This window comes from Cornus florida, unplaced genomic scaffold (assembly GCF_030987335.1).
Source record: "Cornus florida cultivar Cherokee Brave unplaced genomic scaffold, ASM3098733v1 CherokeeBrave_3.0.0_Hap2_Chr09, whole genome shotgun sequence".
NCBI classification, from domain to species: domain Eukaryota; kingdom Viridiplantae; phylum Streptophyta; class Magnoliopsida; order Cornales; family Cornaceae; genus Cornus; species Cornus florida.
This window is the reverse complement of record NW_026775579.1, coordinates 88,184,726-88,202,237: the sequence shown is the minus strand read 5'-3', so window position 1 is coordinate 88,202,237 and position 17,512 is coordinate 88,184,726. Positions and strand designations below refer to the sequence as shown.

Here is a 17,512-nt window from a genome sequence, read left to right as displayed (position 1 = left end):
AGGCTTGAATGAGATGAATTACTTATTCACAGCTCTAGTATTTATAGATAAAATGAGCACATGCTCACATTACAAGAAAGGAAACTAAATCAAATCAAAATCAAATCACAACTTATTCTAAAGCATATTCTATGGCATATTCTATAGCATAGTCAAATCTCTGCTATTTTGGTAAGTTATACCATAAATCGTGGTATCATAAATGTTAACACTCCCCCTCAAGTTGGTGCGTGGATATCTGAAACGCCCAACTTGGACAATGCATTCTCAAACACAATCTTGCTGACGCCCTTGGTAAGAATGTTTGCAAGCTGCTGAGAGCTTGTGACAAATGGAGTGTAAATTTGACCAGAGATGATCTTCTCTCGAATGAAGTAACGGTCCACCTCTATATGCTTAGTCCTGTCATGCTGTACGGGATTTGCTGCTATGCTAATGGCAGACTTGTTGTCGCAGTAGAGTGAGAATGGAAGCGACACTGGAAGGCACAAGTCTGTCATCAAGGTTTTCAGCCAAAGCAACTCACCTCCTCAAGAGCCATAGCCCTATACTTTGCCTCTGCACTAGATCGAGAGACAACATCCTGCTTCTTACTGCGCCAAGTAACCAAGTTACCCCCAATAGTGGTACAATAACCTGAAGTAGACCTCCTATCTGAAATTGATCCTGCATAATCAGCATCTGTCCAAGCCTCAACACATAATTGACCATGATTAACAAACAAAATACCACGGCCTGGACACCCTTTTAAGTAGCGAAGAATCCGAATAGCTGCATCAAGATGTGGGGCACGAGGAGAGTGCATGAATTGACTCACGACACTCACGGCATAAGCAATGTCAGGTCGAGTCATGGATAAATAGATGAGCTTCCCCACAAGTCGTTGATACTGACCAATATCTGACAACAACTCCCCCTCAGAATCAGCCAACCGATGATTCTGCTCAATCGGAGTATCAGCAGGATGAGTGCCAAGCTGACCAGAAGTAGAAAGCAAATCAAGAACATACTTGCGTTGAGAGATGAAAATGCCAGTCTTGGAGCGAGCCACCTCAATGCTCAAGAAGTACCGTAGGGGACCAAGATCCTTAATCTCAAACTGACGGCCAAGATAGCTCTTAACCTCATTAATTCCGGTAGTATCATCGCCGGTAAGAATAATATCATCGACATACACAATGAGAGCAACTGTCTTACCACCTGAATGACGTAAAAACAAGGTATGATCAACTGCACTTTGATGGAAACCAAACTTGAGCATAGCAGTGCCAAAGCGATCAGACCAAGCTCGAGGAGACTGCTTGAGGCCATATAGAGAACGACGAAAACGACATACCATACCAGAATGAGCAGGAGAACGAAAGCCCGGAGGAGGAACCATGTACACCTCCTCCTGCAAATCACCATTAAGAAAGGCATTCTTGACATCTAATTGAAATAGAGGCCAAGATCAAATTGCAGCAACGGAAAATAATACACGGATGGTATTCATCTTGGCAACAGGGGCAAAAGTCTCTTGATAATCTATGCCATAAGTCTGAGCATAATCCTTGGCAACCAATCGGGCCTTGTAACGAGCAACTGACCTATCTGGATTATGCTTGACTGTAAACACCCAACGACAACCCACAGCCTTTCGTCCAATAGGAAGCAGAACCATGTCCCAAGTCTGATTTTTCTCAAGTGCTTGTAGTTCTTCTGTCATAGCATCGCGCCATTGAGGTTGTGCTAGTGCATCTGCAACACTGGAAGGAACAGGAACCGAGGCAACAGAAACAAGAAAACTCCGATAGGAGGGTGAGAGAGCATAATCAGAAACAAAATTAGAAATAGGGTAAGTACAAGAACGTTTATCCTTTCGAAGAGCAATGGGGCGATCATCAAGCGAAACAATAGCTTGAGAAGGCGGAGCTGGTGTCGAAGGAACAGGGCAGTCGATCGTGGGAGTAGAAGCTTGTACCTGTTGTCTCCGACTATAAACCTGTGAAAAGGAACAATTCCCCCTGCTGGAGGGGTATTACGAGGAGGAATTATAGAAGAAGAAACGGGTAATGGTAGAGGAGTTGAAGACGGAAGAAGGTGATCATCCATTATATTCAATGGGAACCATTCACTCTGAGAACCAATTGAACCATTATAGTATGGTGTATGCTCAAAGAAAGAAACATCCATGCATATAAACCGCCGATGACTGGGAGGATGGTAACATCTATAACCTTTTTGAGAGTGAGAATAACCCAAAAACACACACGTCAAAGCCTTGGGGTCAAGCTTTGTACGAGTTTGTCCCAACTGCTGAACAAAGCACACACACCCAAAGACTCGTGGAGGAATCAAAAATAGAGATGAATTGGGATGTAAGATTGGGAGTGGGGTTGCAAAGTTAAGAATCCTAGAAGGAGTCTTATTAATGATGTAAATAGCGGTAAGAACTGCATCTCCCCAAAATGACTGGGGAACATTCATGCCAATGCATATTGCTCTGGCTAAGTCAATGATGTGGCGATTCTTTCTCTCAGAACGACCATTCTGTTGAGGAGTTTTAACATTAGCCAGCTGATGCGCAATCCCAAATTCTGTACATAACCATTGTACCTCCCCATAAGTGTACTCTATACCCTGGTCAGATCGGAATTTTTTAATGGTACGACCATATTGAGTCTAAACCATTGTCATAAAATTTTTAAAAATGGTGTATACCTCATTTTTGATTTTCATAAGATAAACCCAAGTAACACGACTATGATCATCAATGAACAACACGAAATATCGAAATCCAAGACTAGAAGTAACTGGGCAAGGACCCCACACATCTGAATGAACAAGATCAAAAGGTGTTAAAGCAGATTTATTACTACTAGCGGGATAATTGGAACGAATATGTTTAGCCATATGACATGTTTCACAGGATAAATCTGACACTGCCACGTTACAAAATAAGGAAGGAAATAAATGTTTCAAATAACCAAAAGAAATATGTCCTAAACGCATGTGCCAACGCATAAGCTGGGCTTTATTAGATGAAACAATATTAGAAAATGAAACTGAATGTGCTTGAGGTGACAAATGAGCATCTAACAGGTATAAACCGTCCACTTCACGCCCACTGCGAATCGTCTGTTTCGACACCAGATCCTGAAAAATACAATGAGAGGGAGAACGTTACACTACAATTTAATTGTTTGGTAACGCTACTAACAAAAATAAGATTTGTAGTCAACTTTGGAACATGAAGTGTATTTGACAAAGTTAATGAAGGAGTAACTAATATGTGACCCTTCCCAGCAATGGAAGATGGAGAACCATCCGCAAGGCGGACCTTGCGTTGGCCAGAGCAGATACTATAAGATTGGAAGAGTGAGGACATACCAGTTATATTGTCTGAAGCACTAGAATCAATGATCCATGGTGTTGAAGATGTAGATACGCTATGTGCAGACGCAATAGTACCTGAGTGGGCATAAGTGGAGGTTGGCTGAGATGATGCCTCCATTTGGTTGAAGAATTGCTTGAACTTGTCCAAATCAGCTTGAATCAAGGTAACTGTGGCAGAAGATGTAGAGGCAGGGTTGTCAGGAGTTGACAACGAGACTGGTTGTGTAACAGAATGTGCACAGGATCGAGGCTGTTGTTTCTGTTGCGGTGGACGTCCATGTAGAGCATAACAACGAGATTTGATGTGACCAATTTTTCCGCAATGGTCACACCGTCCACGTTGTCGTCCCAGAGGAACTGACTGGGATGGTGAAGTTCCTGAAAGGTTGGGAATCCGAACTGCCATAGCAAAACAATCAACAGAAACAACACCTAATGGATGAGTCTGGCGGCTCTCATCTGACAACACATAGGAATATGCATCCTCAAGAGTAGGGAATGAAGATAAGCCCAATAAATGAACACGAGCATACTCAAACTCATCGTTCAACCTGGCAAGAAACTGAAACACTCGATTCTTCTCTACAATTCCTGCATATAAAACTGCATCATCTGGATCCTTCCAAGAGTGGAAGGAATCATAATATGACATCTCCTCCCAAATAGCACGAAGCTTGGCGATGTAACCTGAAACTGTCAAGTCACCCTGAGAAATCCTGGTGATATCTCGCCCCAGCTGGAAAATTCGTGCATTATTTTGCCTCTGAGAATAAGTGCGTTGAACTGAATCCCAAATCTGCTTAGCAGTCTTCATAAACATATAGCCAACAGCTATGTTTGGTTGCATCGAATTGACTAGCCAAGACATAACCATAGCGTTATCTGCAAACCACCGTGGATATGCCTTCTCTGACTAAGCTAGCTCTTTCTCAGAACCAGTAATATAGCCAATCTTGCCTTTGCCACCAATGAACATCTTGGCAGACTGTGCCCAAATCAAATAGTCGGAACCATCCAACTTCATCGTGGTGATTTGAAGTCCTGGATTTTCTGATGAGTTGGTGGGAAAATGGCACCACCACCCATAGAACGTGAGCCAAGAGAATTAACAGTCGAGGACCCTGAATCTGCCATAATCTGTCACACGACAATAAAAAGAACTCAAAAAACACCACAAATTCTGTTAATAAATCAAAGGGTCTCCTCAGACCATAAACAATGTCTCCTCAGACCATTTCTGAAAAATCCAAATACATACCTTTTTTAAGGAGCGCTGTCCGCTTACATATAGCCAGACAGCCTCCTTCTTAATATTCGGAACCTCTTTGTAAACTAATATTTTTTTTACCCAGGCCCTTCTAGGTGTTGGAAACCAACTATCCCAATTTACCCAACCCTAGAAGAGTGAAAAAGAAATTGTAAAACTTAAAAATACCTGTTTTCGATCACAAAACAGCAACACAGAAAAACATGTGTAGGCAACGTCACACGATGTCACAAACAGCCTAAGGTAGCTGTCGCACAAGTAGCAAGGCTGCTGAAAGGTGTGGAAAGGTGTTGGCTCTGATACCAAGTAGAAATATAAAAAGAAGAGAAAAGAGAGACTTGCGTAAAGGCTTGAATGAGATGAATTACTCATTCACAGCTCTAGTATTTATAGATAAAATGAGCACATGCTCATTTTACAAGAAAGGAAACTAAATCAAATCAAAATCAAATCACAACTTATTCTAAAGCATATTCTATGGCATATTCTATAGTATAGTCAAATCTCTGCTATTATGGTAAGTTATACCATAAATCGTGGTATCATAAATGCTAACAGCTTCAGAATTCAAAGCATTTCTTCTTTGATTGGGCCTCTAGAAATATTTGGTGTTATTTCTTCAATAGTCATCTAGTGTTTTATTTTTCATTTTTATTATTTATCTCTTGTTTGTCGGAGTATTTGAATCATAAATGGATATTTCTAGTCATTTAGATTTATTTGTATCTCTTGTTTGTCTGATAATTTGAATGCTAAATCGATATTTCTCCTTGTATTGAAGGTGATGCTTATGTTTAAACTGTCTTTTCTGTAAGGGAGTGAATATTTTCAACTTTCTCATCATCCTTTTCGTGGGTGAAGCAAAGATCTCTTAAGGCCTCTTTAATTTTGTTATAACTAAAAGGATAGTCATTAAATTTCCACGTATGCCTTACTTTACGTAATGACCCAAATCAAGAAATCATCATTGGAAGATGACATGTTTTCTTTAAGGCAATTTTTTTTTTTCGAAATTTGTTACTACCCTTGTGGAAATCTCTCATTGTTTGATAATTTCTAAATATTCTTGAATATTATGTATATTTCAAATCCTTGACATTCATTTATAATTTCTGTGGCCATTCCAAGTAATTCTGGAAGGACAATGCTTGCTTAAAAAAATTAATGTTGAATAACTCCTCTATTATTTGTGCCTAAAAAAAATTGTTGCTTTAACCTTACATTTCTAAATTTCTTCATTCTGGAATGCTAACATGGATATGTCAGAACTCTCCATTTCTGGTTATCTACTTTGTTGAACTTATAGAAAAAGAATTTTACTGAAGTTATTCAGTTTTGTCTTTCTAGTGCATAGTGGAGGAAGTTCAAGCTCCAACTCAAGCCCGTTCTCGCAAAAGTCGTTTCATATCTGGGTAATCACATGCTAAGAACTTAGTTATGCAAACATTATTTCTGAATTGCTACGTGGTACCTATTTTTCTTTGCTGTTTGTGTTGTTGGAACACTTGACATTTGACAAAGTAACAAAAATTCAGTCAGATTTCTCAAGTATATGTATTTGCATGTATGATTTTCATTTACCTTTAAAGTTGTTCTCTGTAATAAGTTTTAGCTCAAATTATTGATAAATCAAACTATGCTAGTAGTTCAACCAAGCGAATAGGTTCATCAGTTAGAAGGTGTGTCTTCTTACTTACGCTAAAAGAGATATCATTAAATGAACTCGACTTTATCGTTTTCTATTTTCAATTTCTATTTTTTTAATCTACTCTTTCAAATTAACATGTAGACTTAAGATCAGCCGTAGATGATATAAAATCAACTTTCTTGGTTTACATCTTAACTGTTCACCGTCTCATTGTCTTTTTAACGGATTAACAGTGACGCAGCGGATCAATGATAGCAATTAAAATAATTAAGAATAGCAACGTATTCAACACTCAAATCCACCAGAAGAGGTTCAGAGAAGCTATCAATTTTTTGATATTGATAAAATAGATAACTGATCCCTAAACTATTACAATAGCATGTATTTATAAGCCTAAGTACCCTAAACTATTAAAGTCAACAACATAGGCATTATCATTGACACGCTTCAAAATCGCACATGGCCCAATTTTCTTCATCTTCAATTTATTATAAGTTCCTACCGGAAACCTATCTTTTTGAAGATGCACCATAACCATATCTCCGACTTTAAACACCTTCTCATGCCATGCTCATCTATAGCAGCCTTATGCTTAGCATTGGATTCTTCCCACTTCTGCTTCGCTTCGGCATGCGCATCAATAATATGGTCTGCCGTACTACTCGCAGCAGCACTCATCCCTGGCAGCTTTGGTAACGGAACAAGGTCAAGAGTATGAGATGGTACACGTCGATAAACAATCTGAAATGGAAACTAGAAAACACTCTAGAAAAAACTGTTCACGCGCTGTTCACATGTACTACATCAAACAGGTTCAGCTGTCTTCACTAATTTTCTGTACTCTGATTTCTGAGACAATAGAGTAGCAGTTCGATCAGAATATGGTATAAAAGTTAATGGTGTGTGTAAATAAATTAAATAATTTAGCATTTGTAATTATAATAAAAAATAAATACTTATAGTACTTTTAAATGTGTGTTCTAAAATTATTCTTTTAGAATCCAGCAACCTACCAGGTGATGCTTTGAGTGTTTCAGTATTCAGCTTCTGCCCGTGTCTTAGAAAACTATATAGCTTAAGCTACTACTCATCTCAATGAAACCTTTTGCAAACTATTTCCATTAGGTGATTGATTTTGTTTGGCCATTATGCTTTAGTCAGGTCTACAATTCCTTTGGTGGTTGTGTTGGGGGGGGGGGGGGGGTTGTTGTGGGGTTTGGGTGGTTGTCAACTGTGCCATAACTCCAATTAAATCCAGGTGACCATGAAAAATGCTATAGCATTTGCTTGAATATTCTCCGGATTCTGGTTGTCAGCTGCCTAAAGCAACCCTCTCCTTCTTCCCTTCTTTGGATCTTCTTTGTTAATTATACAAACTACCTGTCCTTTTTATAGGTTTTGGACTTTATACAGTGGAAGTATGTCCATAAAATGTTCCCTTCTTTGGTCTTTAACTGTTTAAAAGCAAGTATATCAATAATTTTAAAAACAGTGGAAGTGTGTCCATACCTTGTTGGACAGTTCAAATGAAATTGTCATGATTTTCTTCTTATCTGTATGTATTTCTAGAAGGTAATCTCATAAATTTGGGGCATTGGATTTCATTATGCATGTACTATGATTTGATAATGTTTGATGAGTTAGTTTCTGGTCTTTTCTTCTGCTTACATATGTAACATGAACTTCTTGCTAACTGTTTTAAGTATTTACTATTTAGGCATGCTCATCCAGGAAATCCTTATGTTTTTGGACTCGTTGGGGTTGATCATGATCTTGATTTTCCAGAACCAATGCCCATAGTTGGTACGAACAAATTAGACCCTTTTATACAAAATAGTTGGTTTTAGTAGATTTTATGCTATTTTGATTTTTTTAGTAGTCTTTGAGCTTTCCTGAATTTTGATTGCCTCATCAATTATAATTTTTTGTGCTACTTAGGAATATCTCGTTCTGCAAAAGGATATTTTATAGTTTCAGTGCTAGAGACTATGAAGACGTATTCTGCGGAGGATGGTCTGACTGAAGAAGCATTGGTTACCAAGCTTCGTACTTGTCGGTGCCATCATTTATTTCTGCATACATCTTTGAAAAGCAATTCCTCAGGTTTGCTAGATCTCCTTCTATAATTATTCTATATTTTTTATTTGTTTGGTTATGGAACAATCTCATTTTGAGGTGGCATTCATCAAAACTATCGACCTTTTTTCTCTTTCCCAGATTTTTTTATAACTTTTGTAATTTTTGACTATCCTTGTTCCAGTCATTCCTAATTTTTTCCTTCTTTTTATCTATTTAATTATTCACTGGTATCCGCAAATTTTCCTCATTTTTTGTTGTTATATTGTACAATGTCATTGCTGCTCCAGTCCATTACTAAATATACTGACTAAAGCTCTGATCTGGGAAAAATGAAAATATTTTGCTCATTGTAATTTAATTGTGGAAAAACTGGCTGCAGATTTTGAATACAATATAGGAAAAAAATAGTTATTCTACTTGATTGATAATAGTTATCACCTAAACCTTCTGACATCCACAGAAAAATAAGATGCTTTGAAGAATGTATGCTGCAGGCGCAGCTGGTTTTTTTAGTTTGGCATGGTGGGAAGTCCTGATCTGAATTCTGGAGAATGATAGAAATTAGGTAAATTGGACACAATATACAAATCCGTGATTATCATGTTCAGCCATAAGTGGTATAAGTCAAATTACTCATCGTTCAGGCATTTTCACTCCATTGTTTTCAGCTAAATTATGCATGAAAATTGTGATAATTATTCAAGTTCCTGTCAGATGCTGAGATGACTTCCTAACATAATGACCTCAATTTTTTTGAATTGACTTGGGTTATTGACGACACCTAAAAGTTTACTCATTCTCTTTCTCAAATATTTATGCTGATATTAAATAAGGCTATCATGTTGTCTCTCTGAAATGATATGTAAGAAATTTATGGATGTGATGTTCAAATTCCAATGATATGACAAACGCCGCGAACCAAGAACAAATCAAGAATCACGATAGAAAAGTAAACATGCCACACACAAAGAACACAGAGATTTACATGGTGAAGATTTAGTGAAAGATTTCACTATGCGAAAAACAGGGGATTATCCCGCTCCAAACCCTAAACGCCTTTATATACCGGCCCACAAGAGAGTATTAAACTGGGTCCAAAACCTGCAAGAGAAAAACATGTTTACCTCGTGGCTTTGGTGGGCTTGGGCACATACAAAGCCCAATCTTCGACTCGGGCTGAAACAAAATTTGAGCCACAACATCACATCCACTTTTGTACTCTTGCACTCAACTTGAATATATATTTTTTAATTAAGGAAAAGACGTAATTATCCCGGATTGTACGAATACTTTTTGGGATGATTGTGTAGTGCAAGGATGACAGTGCTTTTGAAGAACAATTGTCACTTGTTTTTAGGGCTGCAAATGAGCTGAGCTGTTTGCGAATTACTCGGGCTCGGCTCGTTAATTACTCGGCTCGAGCTCGATTTGTTAACAAGTGAACCGAGCTCGAGCCGAATTATGAGGCTCGATTTATAAATGAGCTGAGTCTGAACATTAGTATACTCAACTCGTTTGTTCATGAACTGTTCACGAACTAGGCTCGATAAAGCGTTCACGAACATACTCGATTATAATATATACAAAAGTTGTGGTCAGATTGTAATTGTATGTAGCACATTTATATGTATATATATATTTATGTTGGGGTGATATTGTAAATATATATAGAGTTTGTGGTTATTATGAAAATACACCTTTCTTGTCTTTGTATATAAACCCTTTTATGTTTAGGGTTTGCGCCTCCATCTCAAATTCTCGATCTGTTCTCTCTCTCCCTCATCATTGACCACCAACAATCCCGAACCAGGCAACCATCAATGAATCTCGATTTGTTCCCTCTCTCTCATCATTGACCACCAACGATCCCCAACCAGGCAACCATCAACGAAGAACGGTTGCCATGGTCGCCGGGATCTCACTCCCTCATCTACCCTCTCTTCTACCTCTGGCATCCCTTCCATCTACCACCGGTGGCTTCACCACCTTCGTCCATCACCACTCAACCCTCCTCTCTCCTCTTCTTTCTCTCCTTATATATATATATATATATATATATCTATATACCAACCTCCACCAGTGCTACCATCGGCCCTCTCTTTTCTAGCCGTTCTATCTCCCGCCGTCTGCTCCTTCTCTCGCCATCTCTGTCTTTTTCGGTGACCAAGGCGATTCCTTGCCGGTTATCATCGTTGTGCCGATTTCTGGCACTGAGAGTTGTCGCCCACGAGCTATCGAGCTCCGGCTCGAAACTCGTCAAACATAGGCCGAGCCGAGCTCAAACTAAATTTTCTAGGCTCGACTCGAGCTCGAGCCGAGCTTGAGCAGCCTATCATTTGACCGAGCTGAGCTCGAGCACACCATTACTCGGCTTGACTCGGCTCGTTTACAACCCTACTTGTTTTAGAAACATTAAGTGGAGTGCAAAGTTCAAACTGGAGTGTGGATATCATTTCTCATGATTTATAGCATTCAACCAAGAAAAATGATTGCCTGTACTGGATACAAAAAATTGCACATGGGGTGCCAGTATGATCTATAAGACCATTTATCTTGCAGTATCAGTGGCAACATGTGAGAGTTTTGCTAAGATCCTTGCATCTAATTCCACTTTTTTGCACTAGCAACTCAGATGCTTGTTTTGTACTCTATGTTGTTCATTCTTGGGAAAACTACTCTTTTTAACAAAGAAGACATCCTTTGACAGATGATATTTCTTTAACATCACGTACCTACTGTTGTCAGGGGCTTATTTGTTCTTACTTATATAATGTTGGGGCTTATGTGTAATTTCTGAAACTTGTTATTATAAATAGAATGTGGTGGAAGGATGAAAGTATTCTTTCATTCTTTTTCTCTTTCCCCATCTCTCTCTCTCTTTTTCTCTCATCCGCTGTCTTTTCTTTTTCTTCTTCTTCTTTATCACTTGCTCTTGATTTGATTATATCTTAAAGTCAACATAGTATCATAGCATGGTTTGTAAAGCTCTAGGTATGTAGTTGAAACCCTAGGGCAAGTTTGTGTAAACCCTAGTGGGTGTGAAGGGTTTTGAAGAGATTCTAAGATGTGATTTGTTTGCAAGGAAGTAGTGTTAATCACATCCACACGTACCGCGAATCCATTGCAGGGGGAGTTTCCCATTCAGGAGGAGTTTCTTACTGAGGTGCCTATGTCTAGTCCTCCTAACACTAATGATTTGCAGCAGGGAAAACAACTAATTGTCTACAGTAGAAGGGCAAAACAAGTTATTGACTCGCCTCAAGACCAATAAGTCTCACTCGATCCAAGTAATTCCTTAGTTGACCTTGATATTCTTGATTCTTTTCCTAATAGCATTCCTGTTGATCTTGATGTCCCTATTGCCTACCATAAGGGTGTTCGTAGTTGTACAAAACATCCCATATCTCAGTTTGTATCCAATGATGCCTTATGTCCAACATATCGTGCTTTCACTTCGTGTATCTTCTCTGTATCTGTTCGTTATAGTGTTTCAAATGCTCTCAGTCAAACTCCATGGAAGAAAGCTATGCTCGAAGAAATGAATGCCCTTGAGAAAAATGGTACTTGGGATATTGTTCCATTACCTAGGGGTAAGAAACCAGTAGGTTGCACATGGGTCTACAGAATAAAGTATCATGCAAACGGAACAATTGAGAGATATAAAGCTCGGTTAGTTGTAAAGGGCTTTACTTAGACCTCTGGAATTGATTATCTAGAAACATTTGCTCCAGTTGCCAAGATGAACTCTATATGTGTTCTTCTTTCTTTGGCAGCTAATTTGAATTAGCCTTTACATCAGCTGGATGTAAAGAATGCTTTCTTTCATGGTGACTTGGAGGAAGAGGTGTATATGACTATGCCACTAGGGTTTAAGCTTGCCAATGGTAAGAATTTAGTGTACAAGCTAAATAAAGCCTTGTATGGGTTAAAACAGTCGCCATGTGCTTGGTTTGAGAGGTTCAGCATTGTTGTAAAAGAGTAGGGGCACAGAGTTAAGCTGATCATACTTTTTTCATCAAGAAGCACCAGGGATGCACCACTGCCCTTATTGTATATGTTGATGATATTGTTATCACTGGAAATGATCCAGAAGAGATTCGTCGAATGGAGTCATTCTTGGGGACAGAGTTCAAGGTTAAAGACCTCGGATCATTGAGATACGTTCTTGGCATCGAGGTGTGCAGATCGAAGAAAGGGGTGTTCATTTCTCAACGGATGTATGTGTTAGATTTGTTGGCTAAAATAGGCAGGCTTGGAGCTAGACCTATTGATATTCCCATTGAGTGGAACCATAGGCTTAATGATGTAAATGGAGACCCATTCGATGACATAGAAAGATTTCAAGTTGGGAGACTGATTTACTTATCTTTCACGTGCCCGATATTGCTTATGTTGTTAGTGTGATTAGTCAGTTTATGCATGCTCCACGTACACCTCACCTTGAGACAGCTCATCATGTTCTTCGCTACCTTAAGGGTTCACTTAGTAGGGAATATTGTTTGGCAGTCATGGCCACTTGCGTGTTGAAGCCTATACTGATGCTGATTGGGCAGGGTCTGTGATAGATCGGCGATCTACTTCAGGATATTGGACATTTGTTGGAGGATATCTTGTTTCATGGCGAAGCAAGAAACAGTCTATAGTAGCTAGATCTAGTGCAGAGGCTGAGTTCAGATCCATGGCACATGGAGTTTGTGAGTTGTTATGGCTACATATGATGTTGGGTGAGTTGGGTTATCCTGTTTGCAAGTCAATGAAGTTGTATTGTGACAACAAGGTTGCTATTAGCATTGCCTACAATCCAGTTCAATATGACAGGACAAAGCACATTGAAGTCGATCAACACTTCATTTCGTCTTGGGCTGATTTGTACTCCATACGACAACACACATGATCAGGTTTCTAATGTTTTGACTAAGGGTGTGAGCAAAAATTGCTTTCAAAATATGTTGGTCAAGGTGGGCATGATAGATATCTTTGCACCAGCTTGAGGGGGAGTGTTGTCAGGGGCTTATTTGTTATTACTTAAAAGTTTGAGGTTGAAATTTTTTTAAAGAATTTTTACGCAATGGTTGAAACTCAGTTTCAAGCAAAAATTAGCATTTTTCACACCGATAATGGAACCGAGTATTTTAATGAAATTTTGGGGAGTTTTTGTTGAAAGAAAAGGGTATCCATCACCAGTCTACTTGTGTGGATATCCCTCAACAAAATGGAATTGCTGAAAAAAAAAATAAACATTTACTTGAAGTGGCTCGTGTTATAATGTTTTCAATGAATGTTCTAAAATATCTTTGGGGGGAAGCTGTTTTAACAGCTTCGTATTTGATTAACAGAATGCCTACATGTGTTTTAAAATATAGCATGCCATTAGAATGTTTCAAATTTTTTTTTCCCTTATCAAGGATATACTCGGATTTACCTCTAAAGGTTTTTGGCTGCATAGTTTTTGTTCATATACCCAATAATACTCGGTCCAAACTTGATTCTCGAGCTGAAAAATGTGTTTTCATAGGGTATGCTTCTAATCAAAAGGGATATAAGTGCTATAATCCCCAAACAAGAAAATTTTATGTGAGTATGGATGTCTCTTTCTTTGAAAATAAATCCTATTTTCACAAAAATTCTCTTCAGAGGGAGAATGAGGTGATGGAAGAAATTTTTTGAGATTTATATCCTACTCCTTTACCAAATGTGATTTTGACTACTTCACCTCATCCTATTGTTATTCCCGAAATTCAAAGTCAGGAACAATGTGATAAAACCAAAGAAAACAATGAAGAGAATCCTAGTCATATACTGCCAAACATTACTGTATCTAAAATAGGGGAAGAATCACTACAACCGGGCACAAAAGTTCCCAATACTCTGGTTTATACTCAGAGAAGACCTGATCAAAAGAGTTAAAGTCCGCCTATTCCTCTTGGAAATGATTAATCTCGACCTCCGGGAACTGGACCTCCAGATATCATAGGTAGTTCTGTTCCTAACTTATCTTCAGTTTTTGTTGCTTCTCTTAATCTAGAACCATCAGACCTTGATATTCCTATAGCTGTTAGGAAAGGTATTCGAATCAAATATCCAAATCCAAAATATCCCATTGCAAACTCTCTTATACTTATAGGGCTTTTACTTCAAAAATCTCACACTTGTTTGTCTCGAGAAACATTTAGGAAGCTCTGATGATCCAAATTGGAAGTTAGCAGTGATGGAAGAGATAAATGCTCTTAGAAGAAGTGGTACTTGGGAGACAGTTGACTTACCTAAAGAGAAAAGAACAGTAGGCTGTAAGTGGGACTTTACTGTGAATTGTAAAGCTGATGGTAGCATAGAGAGGTACAAGGCAAGACTAGTTGCAAAAGGGTTCACCCAGACCTATGGAATTGATTATCAGGAAACTTTTGCTCTTGTAGCCAAGATAAACTCAATCAGAATCTTATTATCTTTGGCTGTGAATTTCGGCTGACCATTACACTGGTTAGATGTAAAAAATGTCTTTTTAAATGGAGATCTTGAGGAGGAGGTCTTTATGAATCTACCACCTGGGTTTGAGGGAAATTTGGGATCTAATAAAGTCTGTAAACTGAAAAAATCTTTATATGGTCTCAAACAGTCCCCTAGAGCTTGGTTTGAGAGACTTAGGAGAGCTGTGAAGAATTGTGGCTACTGTCAGAGCCAAGCTGACCATACCATGTTCTACAAACAGAGTAGAGAAGGCAAGGTTGCAGTCTTAATTGTTTACGTGGATGATATAGTCTTGACAGGTGATGACACTGAAGAATTGGGGAGACTGAAAAAGATACTTGTAGCTGACTTTGAGATCAAGAATTTGGGTGCATTAAAATACTTTCTTGGAATGGAGTTTGCTAGATCCAAAGAAGGTATATTTGTGAATCAACGTAAATATGTTCTTAATTTACTTAGTGAGACAGGTCTGTTAGGATGTAAACCAACCGAGACACCCATTGAGCCCAACCTTAAGCTGCAGCCTTCTAAAGATGAAGAAATTCTGAATAGAGAGTAGTATCAAAGACTTGTTGGAAGACTGATCTACTTGTCACATACACGTCCAGATATAGCTTTTGCAGTCAGCATGGTTAGCCAGTTCATGCATTCACCTGGACGAGAACACTTTGATGCAATCTACAGAATTCTCAGATACCTAAAGGGGACCCTTGGAAGAGGTCTACTGTTAAAAAACCGTGGGCATTTGCAAGTTGAAGCCTATACTGATGCGGATTAGGCTGGGAGTGCTATTGATAGACGGTCAACTTCTGGCTACTGCACCTTTGTTGGAGGTAACCTTGTCACCTGGCGGAGTAAAAAACAGAATGTGGTGCAAGAAGTAGCGCAGTGGTCGAGTTTAGATCAGTTGCTTATGGAATTTGTGAGGTGTTATGGATTAACAGACTATTGGAAGAATTAAAGGTCTTTAATCCGTTGCCTATGAAATTGTCGCTCACAATCCAGTGCTTCATGACAGAAGAAAGCACGTGGAGGTAGACAAACACTTCATGAAGGAAAAGCTCGAAAACAGATTGATCTTTATGCATACATTCCTACTACCGAGCAAGTTGCAGATGTGCTTACACAGGGACTTCCTACAAGACAGTTCGACAGACTAATTGGCAAGCTGGCTATGGAAGATATCTTCAAACCAGCTTGAGGGGGAGTGTTGAAAAAGAAAGATTCGGTAGTAATACTGCCAAATATTATTAGCTGTAAATATAATATTTGGAGGATATTTGCTGTAAATAGAATATTGGTCAATGCTGTAAATTAGGAAATTATTAATTAGGCCAGCTAGCTATTGTAATCAGTTTTTTGATTTCCTTCATACATATATATGTATATATATATATGCCATCTTGCGTATTCAATCCTTCAATATATGAGAGGCTTCTTAACAGGGACTACTCGTTGGGGAGAGTTTGGTGAAGGAGGGCTATTGTGGGGAGAATGCAGTGTCAGGCACTTTGAATGGTTTGAAGGCAATCCTGTTAATGAGCTCTTGTTTAAGGTTCACCTTTCAAATGATTTAATCTATTCTTGAAGTTTTGCCTGAAAAGTTTTTACATCTTGAGAATATTGGACAATTTCAGGTAAAGGAGCTCTACGGTCTTGACAATGAAGTCACTTTCAGAAATGTCGCTGTTTCTTCAGAAAACAGGCCTCGCCCTTTACACCTAGGAACAGCCACACAAATTGGTTGGGCCACACTATAGTCATTTATGATATTTTATACATTTTTTAGTCGTTTTTGATATTTCATAGTTCGTTCCAGTACTAAATCTTATTGAAAACATTGTCCTATGCAAACTTCCAGGTGCTATACCAACTGAAGGAATACCATGTTTGTTGAAGGTTCTGCTTCCATCAAATTGCACTGGTCTTCCTGTTCGGTAAGTGAGAAATTCTCGATGTTTTCCCTTGCCAGGGAAACAATAAAATACCACATGTGGTTATTAATTACTAATGACTAATTGAAAAATACCACAAAATTAATGGAATTTTTTTTTCTTACACTTCTCTCGTTTTGACACGTGACTTGAGGTGGGTTACTATTACGGTAACCTGGTATAAAAACAGTTGCAAGCTAGGATTTAATTGTGAAATGAACAAAGAAGGAAAACAATTAGAAGACGAGCAGAGAGTGAGAGATATATATCTTTTACTCTCTTACGGTATTATTATTTTATTTTATTTTAGGATTGAATATAATTTTTTCCATGTTTGTTGGATGATGTATGTGAAACTCGCCTAAACTGCCCATTGTTAAGTTGATCCTTGATTGTGAGTGATGTGAATTGAAGCCACGGGACAGGTCTATTAGCGATGGAACAGTTATATCTGTGACTCCGCTATTTTTGAGTTCTACAATTTAATTATCATCTGAATATTAGGGGTGATATGATTGCAACATGTTGGAAACACAATTGGAAATTGGATGCTGAGTAGATGTAGAAGCGAGCTGAAATCAACTGCATGAAGAACTTGAGGAGGATCATTAACAATAGAAGTAACGTCACAAAGTGGTAAATATTCCCTGCTGATGAAGATGTTTAGAAGGTCATGTCTCAAGGTGGTAAATGTTCTTTGTAGATGAAGATGTTTAGAAGGCCATGTCATTGATGGGTAGCTTC

General features: G+C 38.5%; 1 protein-coding gene across 1 annotated transcript in view; it reads left to right on the top strand.

Annotated features, from left to right (window-relative positions):
- LOC132274938 (DNA mismatch repair protein MSH1, mitochondrial) overlaps positions 1–17,512 on the top strand; it is a 47,263-nt gene that overhangs the window by 5,707 nt on the left and 24,044 nt on the right. Inside the window, exons 7-12 of the mRNA XM_059776307.1 lie at positions 5,990–6,054; positions 8,008–8,093; positions 8,229–8,393; positions 16,280–16,389; positions 16,472–16,577; positions 16,696–16,771. Coding sequence (XP_059632290.1) covers positions 5,990–6,054; positions 8,008–8,093; positions 8,229–8,393; positions 16,280–16,389; positions 16,472–16,577; positions 16,696–16,771 — 608 coding nt within the window. The remainder of the gene's footprint in view (positions 1–5,989; positions 6,055–8,007; positions 8,094–8,228; positions 8,394–16,279; positions 16,390–16,471; positions 16,578–16,695; positions 16,772–17,512) is intronic.